Source organism: Argentina anserina, chromosome 7, assembly GCF_933775445.1.
Source record: "Argentina anserina chromosome 7, drPotAnse1.1, whole genome shotgun sequence".
NCBI classification, from domain to species: Eukaryota; Viridiplantae; Streptophyta; class Magnoliopsida; order Rosales; family Rosaceae; genus Argentina; species Argentina anserina.
This window is the reverse complement of record NC_065878.1, coordinates 20,684,423-20,696,436: the sequence shown is the minus strand read 5'-3', so window position 1 is coordinate 20,696,436 and position 12,014 is coordinate 20,684,423. Positions and strand designations below refer to the sequence as shown.

General features: G+C 39.8%; 5 protein-coding genes across 5 annotated transcripts; 1 reads left to right on the top strand and 4 right to left on the bottom strand.

The window, feature by feature from the left end:
* Nucleotides 1-21: 21 nt before the first annotated feature.
* LOC126803778 (tRNA (guanine(26)-N(2))-dimethyltransferase) lies at nucleotides 22-3,246 on the top strand. The gene is made up of 7 exons (XM_050531518.1): nucleotides 22-32; nucleotides 162-848; nucleotides 945-1,145; nucleotides 1,225-1,324; nucleotides 1,996-2,196; nucleotides 2,277-2,339; nucleotides 2,470-3,246. The coding sequence occupies exons 1-7, from the start codon at nucleotides 22-24 to the stop codon at nucleotides 2,569-2,571; spliced, it is 1,365 nt and encodes a 454-aa protein (XP_050387475.1). The 3' UTR covers nucleotides 2,572-3,246.
* On the bottom strand, nucleotides 3,110-4,737 carry LOC126801722 (40S ribosomal protein S26-1). Its single transcript, XM_050529165.1, has 5 exons — nucleotides 4,602-4,737; nucleotides 4,418-4,510; nucleotides 4,244-4,328; nucleotides 4,021-4,154; nucleotides 3,110-3,360 (listed from the first exon to the last, which is right to left on the bottom strand). Exons 1-5 carry the CDS (start codon nucleotides 4,602-4,604, stop codon nucleotides 3,286-3,288), a joined length of 390 nt encoding a protein of 129 aa, XP_050385122.1. The 5' UTR covers nucleotides 4,605-4,737; the 3' UTR covers nucleotides 3,110-3,285.
* Nucleotides 4,738-5,166: 429 nt separating this feature from the next.
* On the bottom strand, nucleotides 5,167-7,814 carry LOC126801827 (superoxide dismutase [Mn], mitochondrial-like). The gene is made up of 6 exons (XM_050529291.1): nucleotides 7,445-7,814; nucleotides 6,811-6,857; nucleotides 6,594-6,719; nucleotides 6,451-6,507; nucleotides 6,049-6,126; nucleotides 5,167-5,492 (listed from the first exon to the last, which is right to left on the bottom strand). The coding sequence occupies exons 1-6, from the start codon at nucleotides 7,731-7,733 to the stop codon at nucleotides 5,400-5,402; spliced, it is 690 nt and encodes a 229-aa protein (XP_050385248.1). The 5' UTR covers nucleotides 7,734-7,814; the 3' UTR covers nucleotides 5,167-5,399.
* A 579-nt stretch (nucleotides 7,815-8,393) lies between these two features.
* LOC126803777 (uncharacterized) lies at nucleotides 8,394-9,365 on the bottom strand. The gene is made up of 3 exons (XM_050531517.1): nucleotides 9,261-9,365; nucleotides 8,947-9,178; nucleotides 8,394-8,854 (listed from the first exon to the last, which is right to left on the bottom strand). Exons 1-3 carry the CDS (start codon nucleotides 9,363-9,365, stop codon nucleotides 8,394-8,396), a joined length of 798 nt encoding a protein of 265 aa, XP_050387474.1.
* Nucleotides 9,366-9,977: 612 nt separating this feature from the next.
* LOC126803776 (L10-interacting MYB domain-containing protein-like) lies at nucleotides 9,978-11,550 on the bottom strand. The gene is made up of 5 exons (XM_050531516.1): nucleotides 11,536-11,550; nucleotides 11,363-11,419; nucleotides 11,185-11,262; nucleotides 10,674-10,865; nucleotides 9,978-10,587 (listed from the first exon to the last, which is right to left on the bottom strand). The coding sequence occupies exons 1-5, from the start codon at nucleotides 11,548-11,550 to the stop codon at nucleotides 10,009-10,011; spliced, it is 921 nt and encodes a 306-aa protein (XP_050387473.1). The 3' UTR covers nucleotides 9,978-10,008.
* Nucleotides 11,551-12,014: the final 464 nt, after the last annotated feature.

The following is a 12,014-nucleotide window of genomic DNA, read 5'->3' as shown; positions in this document are numbered from 1 at the left end:
GACGGGAGCAGCGGGACCCACATGATTACGCGGCGAGATCATACCGACTCTGTCAGATCAAAGATACCTTGATCAGACGGTGCTGGCCTATTAAGAAAGAAAACCATCACACGTGTGAGATGAGTATGTTCACACGTGTGATATAGTCCGCGGGTATATAGCTGGGTCGACCCGCCAAAAAATGCCCAACGAATTCCCGCCATGTCGTTGGCTCTCGCTTCTCCTAAAACCCTATCCCCTTTCTCATTTCTCTGCAACCCTAACAAACCAAACCCCCAAATCCATAACCTAATCCCCAAATTCGCAACCCTAAACCACAACCCACTCCCCGATTCGTCCCCAATTGACCGAAAATCGGAGCAGCAAACCGAACGGGGTCTCAAATTCGACACCGGCGAGACCTTTTTCCGGCAAGAAAGCGCCACCGGCCGGGACCTGGGGGTCCTGGCGGCGACGCTGTACAAGAAATCCAGAGGGAGATTGCGAATACTGGATGCGCTCTGCGGCTGCGGGATTAGGTCCCTGAGGTACCTGGTGGAGGCTGAAGCAGATTTTGTTTTGGTGAATGACGGAAATGTCGAGAGCCGGGATGTCATCACGGCGAACCTGTCGCAGGTGGAGAGAGGCTCCGGCGAGGAGGAGGAGAGGTGGAGGGTGACGCTTATGGATGCGAATAGGATAATGACCGAGTGTTATTTGAACAGGGATTTCTATGATCTGATTGACATTGATTCGTTTGGGAGCGACTCGTCGTTTCTCCGGTCGGCGATTAATGCGTTGAGGATGGATGGGTTGCTGTATGTCACCTCCACCGATGGTTTCTCCTCCGGTGGGCGCAGGCCGCAACAGTGAGTGTTTGTTAGTTCTGTTTGATGCTATTGACTGTTTTGTAAGAACTCTAGATTGCGTTTTAGGACTTGATGAGTTGGTGACTTTTTGTGTAGAACTTTAGCTGCGTATGGAGCGTATGTTCGGCCTATGCCATATTCGAATGAGCTGGGTTTGAGAATGCTTATTGGAGGGGTGGTCCGGGTGGCTTCTGTGATGGGGTATCGTGTTACTCCGCTGTTTTCATACTATTCGTATCATGGACCTGTTTTCAGAGTCATGCTACGAGTCATTCGTGGAAAGCTGCCTGATAGCAGGTGATTGTGTGAGTTTGATATATGGGATAGCTGTATGATGATATATGGATGCTTATTACTTGCTTTACATTCAAAACAGGCATTATGGTTTTATCAGCTACTGCCGCGACTGTGGAAATTCTCAAGAGTTCTCTTGGGAGGAACTTGGGAGGATCTGTTGCCCCTGCAGTGATTCAAAGGTATAAACATGTGGTGGAACTTGAAGTTTTTCTTACCCATTCATTGTATGATCTTATTTTGTTCCATAGTATTGTTCTTTGTTTCATTGAAAGCTTTCATATTCAGCATGCACTGCTCTTGTGAACTCGGAGAACCTTGTTCTGACATAATTGCATATGATTTCCACCCCCCCAAAACATATTTCATTGTTGCCGCTGTTCCTTCCATTTACTTTCTTTCCTTCCGCCCTCCGCTGAGATTTAATTTGGATAAGAACAATAATTACAAAGATCCGTGCACTGAGGTTCTTTGGAGTTTGATTATTTAAGCTGTCTACATCCCAAGAAATTTCTTTTTCTCCGTGACTATCCATCCTTGATGGCTTCAATTACCTACTTGGCTATGCCATTGGGAGGCAGATCTATAGCCTCTCGTCTAAAAGAGTTGAAGAGATCATCATTTTGTTGTATTTCAGTCTATGAGATCACTAACATGAAATCTCATATTTCTCATGGTATAAACTGTGCCACTTTTATGAAATGAAAGCTTAAGAGAGGTCGAACTTCGAACATTACCTACTGATATAAGTGCAGGGCTGCTCTAGGCATGTGATAAATGTTCGAAAAGTATCTTTTACTCTTTGGCAATAAGAGTATTATAATTATGTACTAAAGCTATTAGTTCTTTCCAGGTTTCTATGTCACTTGTTGTTTCTGGTCCTCTGTGGACGGGGCCTCTTCATGATACTTCTTACATTACGGACATGTTAACTTTAGCAAAAGAATGGGGATGGGCGGGCAGTGACACAGGAACGGATCTTGACAAACTTTTGAATACCATGGCGGCTGAGAGCGACCCCATATTACCGTTTGGCTTCATCAACTTGGACGAAGTGACACACATCACCATTGCTTTGTCTATTTCTGAAAGTTATTTATCTTGTGTTATATCAATACTTTTTGTCTGTCCCAGGTTGCAAGCCGTGCCAAAGTAAATTCACCAGCGCTCAAAGCCGTGGTGTCTGCCCTTCAAAAGGTAATCTGATGTACTCTACCATTTCTTTGGGGATCTAAACAAGGCTCATTCCATGCTGGAGTTTGGGGTTTTCAGGAGTTTTGTAGGATTATTCTACCCTAATATTGTGGTCGGTTACATTCTTTTGCAGGAGGGATATGCTGTGAGTAGGTCACATATTGAGTCCAACGCACTCAAGACCAACTGTCCCATGTCAGAATGCATTAGAATTGCGCAAGAACTACAACAATGATACCGTGCCGAATGATTCTGCTCCCAGTGCTCAGGCCAGTTCAAGTCGCACCTAATTCTGTTTCCTGGTCGAAGTATGCAGGAGTCGGGTGTTCGAGGATGGAAGAAATGTCCCCACTCCGTACGAAAATGTGCTTGTGTACTAACTACATCGGACTCTTTCTATGTTAGATTGATAGAAATGGTAGACCCAACAAATTTTTCCAACACTACAACAGAGTTATAGTGGTTCCGCCCATTTGATTCATGGAAGGTTCAAAGAAAAACTTCTAGTCCCAACTCTCAAGCAGTAAGGATTATACTTATGATTGTAAGGTCAGATATGAATCAGATGGCCGGATGAGACGGGGCAACCGCAAACCATTAGCAATCGCAACTACAATTTGGAGAGCTTTTTACAGTCGCACGAGGGATGAAATTCAAGCTTTCATGCACGCATAAAATTCATGTTTTTGCTCAAAAGGGTAAAGATGAAGCATGAGCATCCAAATAATAGTTTGAATGTTGAATTGGGATGAAACAAACCATGAAACAAAATCTCAATTAACTATTTTAAGTTGCATTATCAGCACAGCAAAACTTCCACAAACAACAGTTTAAATCCTGGAGTTGAAATAAAAGCCATAACAAAAGACTAACTACACAAAACTGAGGTCCAGCGAGTTGTGTAGCTAAACAGATACCATCAAACATATAGGAGGCTTCATATGCTCATTTAAGTACGAGCAGGAGCACCAGCTCCAGCAGGTCGGGGTCCCTGTCCAGGTGCTCCAGGTCTTGGGGCATCATCCTGAAATCCCAAAAGTTGGAATATTAGATAAATTAACAAAAACCAGCAAACATCAAACTTCCATGGCCATGTTTGCAAAACATACACCTAGAAGCAACAAGTAGGATTAACTAAAAAGATATCACATGTCACAGGACAAGTAAAAGCAACATCCGACACAGATGATCAACATATGAAACTACCACTGAGTCCTCTAACAACCCGCACACAAATTTGAAGTGGAGTGTCATCTAGTCAAAAGAAGATAATGCCAAGTTGAAATACAGGCATAAGAACTAACCGGAGTAAAACCAACAGAATAGAAGTGACCTAACACTAGGGAACGGACAGTTTTTTAAACTTGAAACACTAAAACACTGAGCTCATAGAGATGAATCTCAATCAATACAATTCTCTGTATTACAAACAGATGACTAGCACAGGCTAGAATACTGACACATAACGAATTACAAATGCCATAAGCAAAGAATCTGTGTGGCCCTACACTTAACCTAAGGGACCAGTAAACAGCTAATCTGTAATGAGATTGGAAAGAAAAAAGAAACAAGACAACTCCATCGACAAGCATACAATACAGCATTACCATCTATAAACCCGAAACTAATAAATCTATCAACACGCTAACCTAGTTTATATATAAACACGAAGAAATAATCTCACCCTGCGTCGGATGAATCTCACTGGTGGCTCACGGTTCCTCCTGTTGGTGCGAGACCTCACCCTCACAACGTGAGAGTGAATAGCACACGACACACAGTACTGCATCTTAGCATACAGCTTCGGCAGAGTGTACTCTACACATCACAAAACCAAATCATTTACTTATGCAAATCCAAAACCACAACTCCCAAATTCCAAATCAACTAGTAAAAATGAAACTCACGCTCATAGACACAAGCCTCCTGCACATCTCTGACCGCAGCTTGCTCCACAATGTTCCTCACCAAGAACCTCTTGATAGCCTTGTCCTATTCCCAATCCAACACACGCCAAATCAAATTCCAAATCATACCTATACAAATTGTAGACACATAGAATCACAAACCATAAAGGTTACCTTAGGGCAGCACTTGCCGCAGTTGGAGCAGCGGATGAACTTGGTGTGGCCGCGGCCGTGCTTGTTGCGGCCGCCATTCCTGCGCTTGAAAGTCTGCGAGAAACAGAGGTGATTAGAGAAGGCGGAATTGAGAGAGAGAGAGAGAGAGAGAGAGAGAGAAAAAAAAAAGGAGGCGGGGAATTACCATGGTAGTCGGAGAGTGAGAGAGAAGCGAGATCTGCAGCTCTGGGGGCGGCTAAGGGTTTTGATGCTGCTGCAGAAGCTTAGACAGTGAGTGGTTTTGGGGCGGCTTGGGTTTTATATGGGGGGAGAGGACTGACGCCCTAGCTTACAAATTGGGCCTTCATTTGTTCTCAATTTGTAATTCCACCCCAATCTTTTACTAATTTGTTTTTGGGCAACAAGGATTTCGTTATTTTCACTACAATTTCTTTCCAATTACCATAAATAATTTAATTTCTTCCCAATTACCCTTCTGAATTTGGGGTTCTCCACAATTAGACGCATCTAACGAGATCGCATGAGATGAAACAACAATGTTTATGATGTGATTTTGGTTTGTTAGATTCCCACTAGAATGACGAGATAAAAAAAAAACGATGTTTATGTTCTCTCCCACACTTGGTGTGTCTTTCAAAGGATGGCAGCCGGGTGTTCTTAGCCTCAGTGGGAATAAATTTTCGGTGATCAAATCATCTCATAAATGATTCTAAAACTCAAGAGAGATGGCCCAAGTAGACAACAAATAAAACATCAAACAGATTTTATTCAAGTAAAACAGACGCTGTGTGCCATGACTACCTCCTTCAAACAGTTTTTGTAGTATCAGGAACACATTGATCAAAGCCGCATCAAACAGAAGAAAGAAGAGCACGCTCTGGTACTATCACATTTTCATACATCAGTGAAGAAGGCTTCATTTGATACATGATCGTTTATTTCATCAGCAGCTCAACTAGTTGCAGTGCCACCCTTTTTAAGCTCAGGCACTTTCTTTCTCGTACACTTTACTGGCATACTTCCAGTTGATGACCTTCCATATGTTCTTTAGATAATCTGGTCTCACGTTCTTGTACTGCAGTATAATCAGGTATATGTATTAATTCATATCACATCATAGACGATGAGGAAATCCGGAAAGCAAGATAGTGACTCAAAGCTAAAAGACCAAAAGCAACTGATAAGTAAGCTTAAAGCATTCATTATTGGGGACTTGGTTGATAAGTGATAATGGTGTTGTGTTTGTATATGAATAAGTTATGAGCTCGTCTGCTGTCCGCACAGTACCTCCCCAGGTGCTAGTTCAAGTTTTTACAGAAAACTCCAAACTGCATGCACTGCATGCTTCATATCAAGGAAATTTCAAATTTCCACACATAATGAACTCAATACTTATACACCAGACAACAAAACTATATATCTTGACTATTGAGGGTCTGCAGCTCAATAGTATAACTCTCCAAAAATTAGAGTATTAATGTGACAAACAACTAGTTGAAGCCCAAAGTAAGAATCGCCAAAAGTTTCGATTGAGAGGATAATCATAAATGCATAAAGATCTATCCCTTAATAACCCTACCAAGTAACTACAAATATCTAGGTCATCCGAGTTGAAGATAGTTAAATGTTACCTGTAAGTAGTACGCATGCTCCCAAACATCAATGCCAAGCAAGGGCACTAAACTTGCTCCTTTGGTGACCAATGGATCCTGTAACAAAGTAATAAGAATTACAACACAGACGAACAAGATGTTGTATTTTTACATGAGTTCTGCATATCCAGACAACCATAAACTATCACAAGTCTTAGGATTCTCCTAACACAGTATTTAAGAAGACCAACATCTTCAGCACAGGCTCTATGATTCTAGCATCATAAAAGTATATGGGAAAAAAAATTGAAGACTGGGTGAATAATTACTCGAGCAGGACAGGAAGCTATTCATTTTGAACGTGGAACTCTTTAGACAGAAGGGGATTATTCTTGTTCACTAGAAGAAATACATTTATATGGTATATCTCTTGAGCTTTACCTGATTTGCAGTGGTTTCAACCACAAGCTTCTTCAACTCTTTGTCTAGAGCCAGCCACTATCATAAAAGGCATGTCCAACAGATTAGCAGCCATCAATCAAAATGACTAAGCATCCAGTTAAATCACGAGGTGCAAAACTTACCACCCATCCAGAACCCTGCAAGCCAGCACCTTCTGCATTGACCTTTGCGATTAATTTTTCCAAAGAACCAAAATTTTGGTCAATAGCCCAGCCCAGGGAACCATGAGGGGGCTCACCACCTCCTTGCTGCCACAATAAAGAATATCGTCTTAGATCACCCGAATAATTATAGAAAAGATTGTGGAATACAGCAAAGTCAGCAAACTTATGATCTTACATTAACAGGAGCCAGGTTGTTCCAGAAAATTGAGTGGTTGACATGACCTGCAAGAAAATGTTCCACAACACATGAGCAAATGTAAGGGAAACTAAAAACTGGCAAGATCATGTAATATAAACTTGCTTCTTGTTAACATTACCCTTTCTATAGTATTAACAGGCTGAAAGCACAGAGAGAGAAAGCAATTACATAAACAAGACACTAAATCAAATAAAACAGCATCTAGCAGTAATTATCGAAGCCCTCTTAATACAACCCTAGCTAAGATATGCTTATTAAGGCTTCACGGCATATCCATTCATTTCATTTTCCACCAGCTCATTTCGAATCACCTTTCCTTTCTAAGATAATAGCTTCCCCTATATGTAAACATAGAATGGCAGTGAAATGCCGGAATTTTTGTTACCCAAATTCACAATTTAAACACTTTAACGCACTTCAACAATCAATTACGCCACATTCATAACTAAAATCGATAAATTCCAGTAGCACAATGAACATCAACAAGTAGTCAAAAGCTAAGCTCTCTTTTTACAGCTAAACAAAGCATACACAGATATTCCTACTCCAATATGTAACAAAACGCAGTAAAATAATCAAAAAAACCAAGACAGAGAGAAATGAAACGGACCTCCGCCGTTGAATTTGACGGCGCTCTGCAAATTAACGACGGCGGAGGCGTCTCCCTTGGTGATAGCGGCGTCGAGCTGCTCCAGAGCCTTGTTGTAGTTGGTGATGTAAGCCAGGTGGTGCTTCTGGTGGTGGATTTGCATGATCTCGGCGCTAATCGCCGGCTCGAGTGCGCCGTAGTCGTACGGAAGGTCGGGGAGAGAGAACGTCTGCAGTCCACGCGCGCCGAGGATCCTCTGGAAACCTAATCCGGCTAGGGATTTTCTGGCCGCGAGTGCTCGGAGAGCCATGACGAGGTCGCCGGCGTTCAGATGAAGATTAGAGAAAGTGAGAGAGGATATTGAAGTAGTGTCAAGTAGTGTTCAGTTTTGTGTTAGGACTAAGTCCAGACCCTAAGCCCATAATCTGCTATTAGCCTCTTAAGTAGATGACTCAGTATGCTGGGGCAATTAGGATAATTACAACTATCTCTATTGTCTTCTTCTGGTGGTCCTTTGACACCTGTCTTCTGCTAGTGTAGTGGCCAAAACCTTATGGGTATGTTTGGTGCAGCTGGGCTTTACAGAAAAGCTGGCTTCTGCTTTTTTTTTAAAAAATAAGCTGCTGAAAAGCAAAGTGGCTGAGTGTTTGGTAAACTGACTTTTTTAAGTGCTGTTGGTGGAAAATGGATTGGCAAAGTGTTTGGTAAATTGAATGTCAGCTTGTGTTTTTTGTTTGTAAATGACCAATTTAGACATGAATGAAAATTTTAACTTTAATTGAATGGTAATACTTATTAATTTTAATTTTATGGCTAATTGAATCTTTATCATGCTTGAAATTATTCCTAGATATAATTAATTATTAAGTATTATGGTGAAATTATAATTTTAAATTATGTTTTACAAATAACCCATTAAGTTTCATTGACATCAAATGACTACAAAATGATAAATTAACACCATTAGACATTAACCAGCATTACGGGCACTCATTAAGCTTTGGGTGATGCTATTTTTTATCCTTTCAATTTCTTGTACACCACCATGAGCATGATGTTCTTCTTCGGCATCATCGTTCATCTCTATGTCATGTGCCATGTCATCGGATCTTTCTCCAATACGGATAAAATGTCTATCACGATTTCCATATCTCCGAATATAATTATGAAGTGTCATAGTTGCAATCACGATCTTCACTTGCTTTGGAAATGAATAACCTTGCATATTTCTTAAAACCTTCCATTTCTTTTTCCAAACTCCAAATGTGCGTTCTATGACGCCTCTAAGAGAAGAGTGTGCTTGATTAAATACCTCTTTCGCATTTCTTGGCTCTTGCCTGCGGTATTGTTGAAAATGTTGTTTTGGTCCTCTATAAGGTCCTAGAAATCCATTCATTTGTGGGTACCCCGAATCTACCACATAGTATTTTCCTGTTAAAATAACAAAATATTATATGTAACAAAATGTAATTAGAAAATAATATATATTTTTGACCAAAGTAAAATAATTTAATTAATTATACCTGGTGGAGGCATTGGAAAATTTATATCAGGATTTCGAATAACTGATTGGAACACCCTTGTATCGTGAGCAGATCCTTCCCAACCGGCACATACAAATATAAATTGCATATCAAAATTACAGGCCGCCATAACATTTTGGGTTGGTACTCCTTTTCTATTATAAAATGGTACTGCCTCTTCAGCAGATATAAAAGCTGGAATGTGCACTCCATCAATAGCACCAATGCAATCCTTAAATTGATGAAATTATTTGTTAATAGATAAAATAATTAAAGTAACTTATGATATTCTAATTAAGTAACAAACTAAGTACCTTAAAATGCGGCATATATCTTCTGTCCCTTTCTATCTCAGGTGCAACCCCATTAAATTCAGGATCTAACGGCTTGATGATTTCATCACCAAAGGCAACCAACATATCTAACGCTTCTCCAAAATATCTAGAAATGGTTTCCCCAGAATGTTGGAATCGTTCTTGTGCGGACCTATTACCGCACCCTTGTCCTAGCATATATACTAGCAATCCCACTACTTCCACGTGACTTGTTCTATTTGAACCCAACATCCTATATTTGACCTCCAAATCACTACATAAACGATAAAATACATCCTTCTCCATTCTAAAAGCATTGTAACACCTTGCATCATGACCTCCTAATACTTCCAATATCCACTTATTACCTGTTTGAGATGATGTCATGCAAGGAGTTTTATGCACATAATTCTCATAATAGTGTTGAATGAGCAAGGCATTAAGTTGCGCGAATCGGAAGTATATCTCCTCCTCCACGTCATCTACTCCAGAATTGTTCATATATATATATATTCAGTCCAAACCTGCCAATATAATTTAAATTTGTAAATCATTACAATAGTAGAGTAATTAAAAGAGTAAAATATCCATAATGTAATTCAAGCAATGCATACACAATATCCAACCTTTATTAAAAAACTACAATGTAGAACCTTATCCAACATAATATAAATTAACCAACAATGCATGAAAATAACCAAATAATATCCACACACACATGAATAAAATCTCAATCTGAGCCTATGTCTTATGTTTCACTCATCTCAAACTTTAACCACTCCAACTTAATCGTAGGATCTTCCATAGTGCAAAACATCTCTCTCTTCTCTTGATTAAGAAATAACCGAGTGGCAAAGAACCACAACTTAGATCCTGGCTCAGCTCCGGGCAAAGAAGTGACTACCTTCATCACTTCTTTAATGCTACTGTTCGGACATTCTGTACTCTTACTGATCATAGAAGATGCTGTACTCCTACTCTCAATGGCCTCACACATTCGATCAATCTTCTTTGCTAAAAGAGCAGCACCTCCGACCCTACCAGTTTTTTGGGCCGATCCTTTACCTTTCTCAACAGTTTTTGATTTCCTTTTTCCTTTTCTATTAGAAGGACCATCAGCTTTCGGCTGAACCTCATCAGAATCACCACTTGACTCAAGGAAATCTTCATTGATTCCTTGTTTTGGACTTCTAGGTAGAGGTAGTCCAGAAGATGGTACATATACATGTTGTCCAGTTGCTGAAATATCCAAGTACATCTTATCCAACTTAGCTTCGAATTCAGGTGAAACTCCCTTTTTCCTAAACTTTGCACAATCATTCTTATCCTGTGAAGGAAAAAATACATAATGTAAATTTGCACACTCTATATTGAATGGCTTGTAAATAAAAATGTAGAAGTAAATATACAAACCTCAATTATTTTTGCCCACCAATCGTCTTCTGCAATAATGGTTCCTAACCGGTTATCCCAACCAAGACCGGTATAATTATTGAGCAAATCTCTCCATAACTTCCAGTCAGTTTTAAGAGAATCCCATTTGTTTTTCAGTTGTTTTTTAGTATATTTTTTTCCAGTCTCATTTATGACCCACACCCTTGAGATCTATTGCACAGAACACATGAGTGCAAAAGTAACCTCTTTTTCCAAGGTATGCACTCTTTATCTTATCCTGAGAAATATGGTTTTTTTTAACACATGTAGTCCAATATCCTTTCCAAGAAAAAGAAGCTGAATATGCAACAAATACTGAGAAAACAGTCACAAACAAGTATCTTATAAAATTAGTACGTACAAAAGTAAAGGGGACTGATATGTGTTGAAGTATTGTCAGCTGAAATAGAAAGGATTACAGAATTGTATAACATTCTAGTCTGTAAATAATAACATGAATGATTCAAACCCAATGAAAAGAAACTCATACATTCAAATTTAATTGTGCTAGATTCACACACCTTCCATGTGATGACTTGTTCTTGGCTGCTTTATTCTTTTCTATATCCTGCTCAATACAGAATTCAATATAAATAAAGCTGACATACTGCTGAAAAGGAAGCATGATTTGAGAAGAGCTTGAATTTCAATGAGTAGAAGCATCACACCTTAGTCACTCTGTCACTATTGAATCCATTTTCATTCACCAGAAAGGAGATCAGCCCCTATACAAACAGCAAGCTGATTAAAGACTGACTTCCAGGAATCAAAACTAGATAATGGATTATATAACAATTTTCAACTGGAATTACATACTTCTTCATCTGGAGCAGTTCACAACCCAGTTGCTCGTCATCTATTAAAGCAAGTGGTTCTTTAAAAAGCCGTCTAGCTTCTTGATATGGCCAATCATCTGGTATTTGGTACCTGAATATCAAGGTATCTATAATTATAAGCAAAGGGAACAAGCTTGAATCTGAATAAAGCAAATAGTTGGGTCATTAAAATGAGAGGTACCCGAAGAGTCTGGAGAGGGGCAAAGACCGCAAGGAAATAGAAATTTGCAGCTATCAATCTGTGTCCCAGATTTGGTTTAGATTCGATCAATCTTCTTCGCCATGGAATCTGTATCAACCTCTTCCTCTTCCTCAAATGTCGTATCTGTTCAAATGTGGAGATGGAGATAGCGGCTTAGGAAACAACTAGGGTTTTCAATGGCACATCTGTGTTATTCGTATCAGAGAGTGAGGGTAATGACTGGTATTTCAAAATTTTCATTTAACTATAGTACACGCGCTACAGTGCAGAAGCCCGTTTCCG

Coding starts and splice junctions, on each gene's coding strand:
- LOC126803778 (XM_050531518.1), top strand. Junction 1,146..1,224: donor GGAAAGCTGCCTGATAGCAG/GTGATTGTGTGA, acceptor CATTCAAAACAG/GCATTATGGTTTTATCAGCT. Junction 2,197..2,276: donor GCTTCATCAACTTGGACGAA/GTGACACACATC, acceptor TGTCTGTCCCAG/GTTGCAAGCCGTGCCAAAGT.
- LOC126801722 (XM_050529165.1), bottom strand. Junction 4,155..4,243: donor GGAGGCTTGTGTCTATGAGC/GTGAGTTTCATT, acceptor TGTGATGTGTAG/AGTACACTCTGCCGAAGCTG. Junction 3,361..4,020: donor TGAGATTCATCCGACGCAGG/GTGAGATTATTT, acceptor TTGGGATTTCAG/GATGATGCCCCAAGACCTGG.
- LOC126801827 (XM_050529291.1), bottom strand. CDS start 7,733: ATGGCTCTCCGAGCACTCGCGGCCAGAAAATCCCTAGCCGGATTAGGT. Junction 6,720..6,810: donor ACAACCTGGCTCCTGTTAAT/GTAAGATCATAA, acceptor TTATTGTGGCAG/CAAGGAGGTGGTGAGCCCCC. Junction 5,493..6,048: donor AGCATGCGTACTACTTACAG/GTAACATTTAAC, acceptor ATTATACTGCAG/TACAAGAACGTGAGACCAGA.
- LOC126803777 (XM_050531517.1), bottom strand. CDS start 9,365: ATGTTGGTTGCCTTTGGTGATGAAATCATCAAGCCGTTAGATCCTGAA. Junction 9,179..9,260: donor GATATATGCCGCATTTTAAG/GTACTTAGTTTG, acceptor CATCAATTTAAG/GATTGCATTGGTGCTATTGA. Junction 8,855..8,946: donor TTTTCCAATGCCTCCACCAG/GTATAATTAATT, acceptor TTATTTTAACAG/GAAAATACTATGTGGTAGAT.
- LOC126803776 (XM_050531516.1), bottom strand. Junction 11,263..11,362: donor ATAGTGACAGAGTGACTAAG/GTGTGATGCTTC, acceptor TGTATTGAGCAG/GATATAGAAAAGAATAAAGC. Junction 10,866..11,184: donor TAGCACAATTAAATTTGAAT/GTATGAGTTTCT, acceptor TCTGTGCAATAG/ATCTCAAGGGTGTGGGTCAT.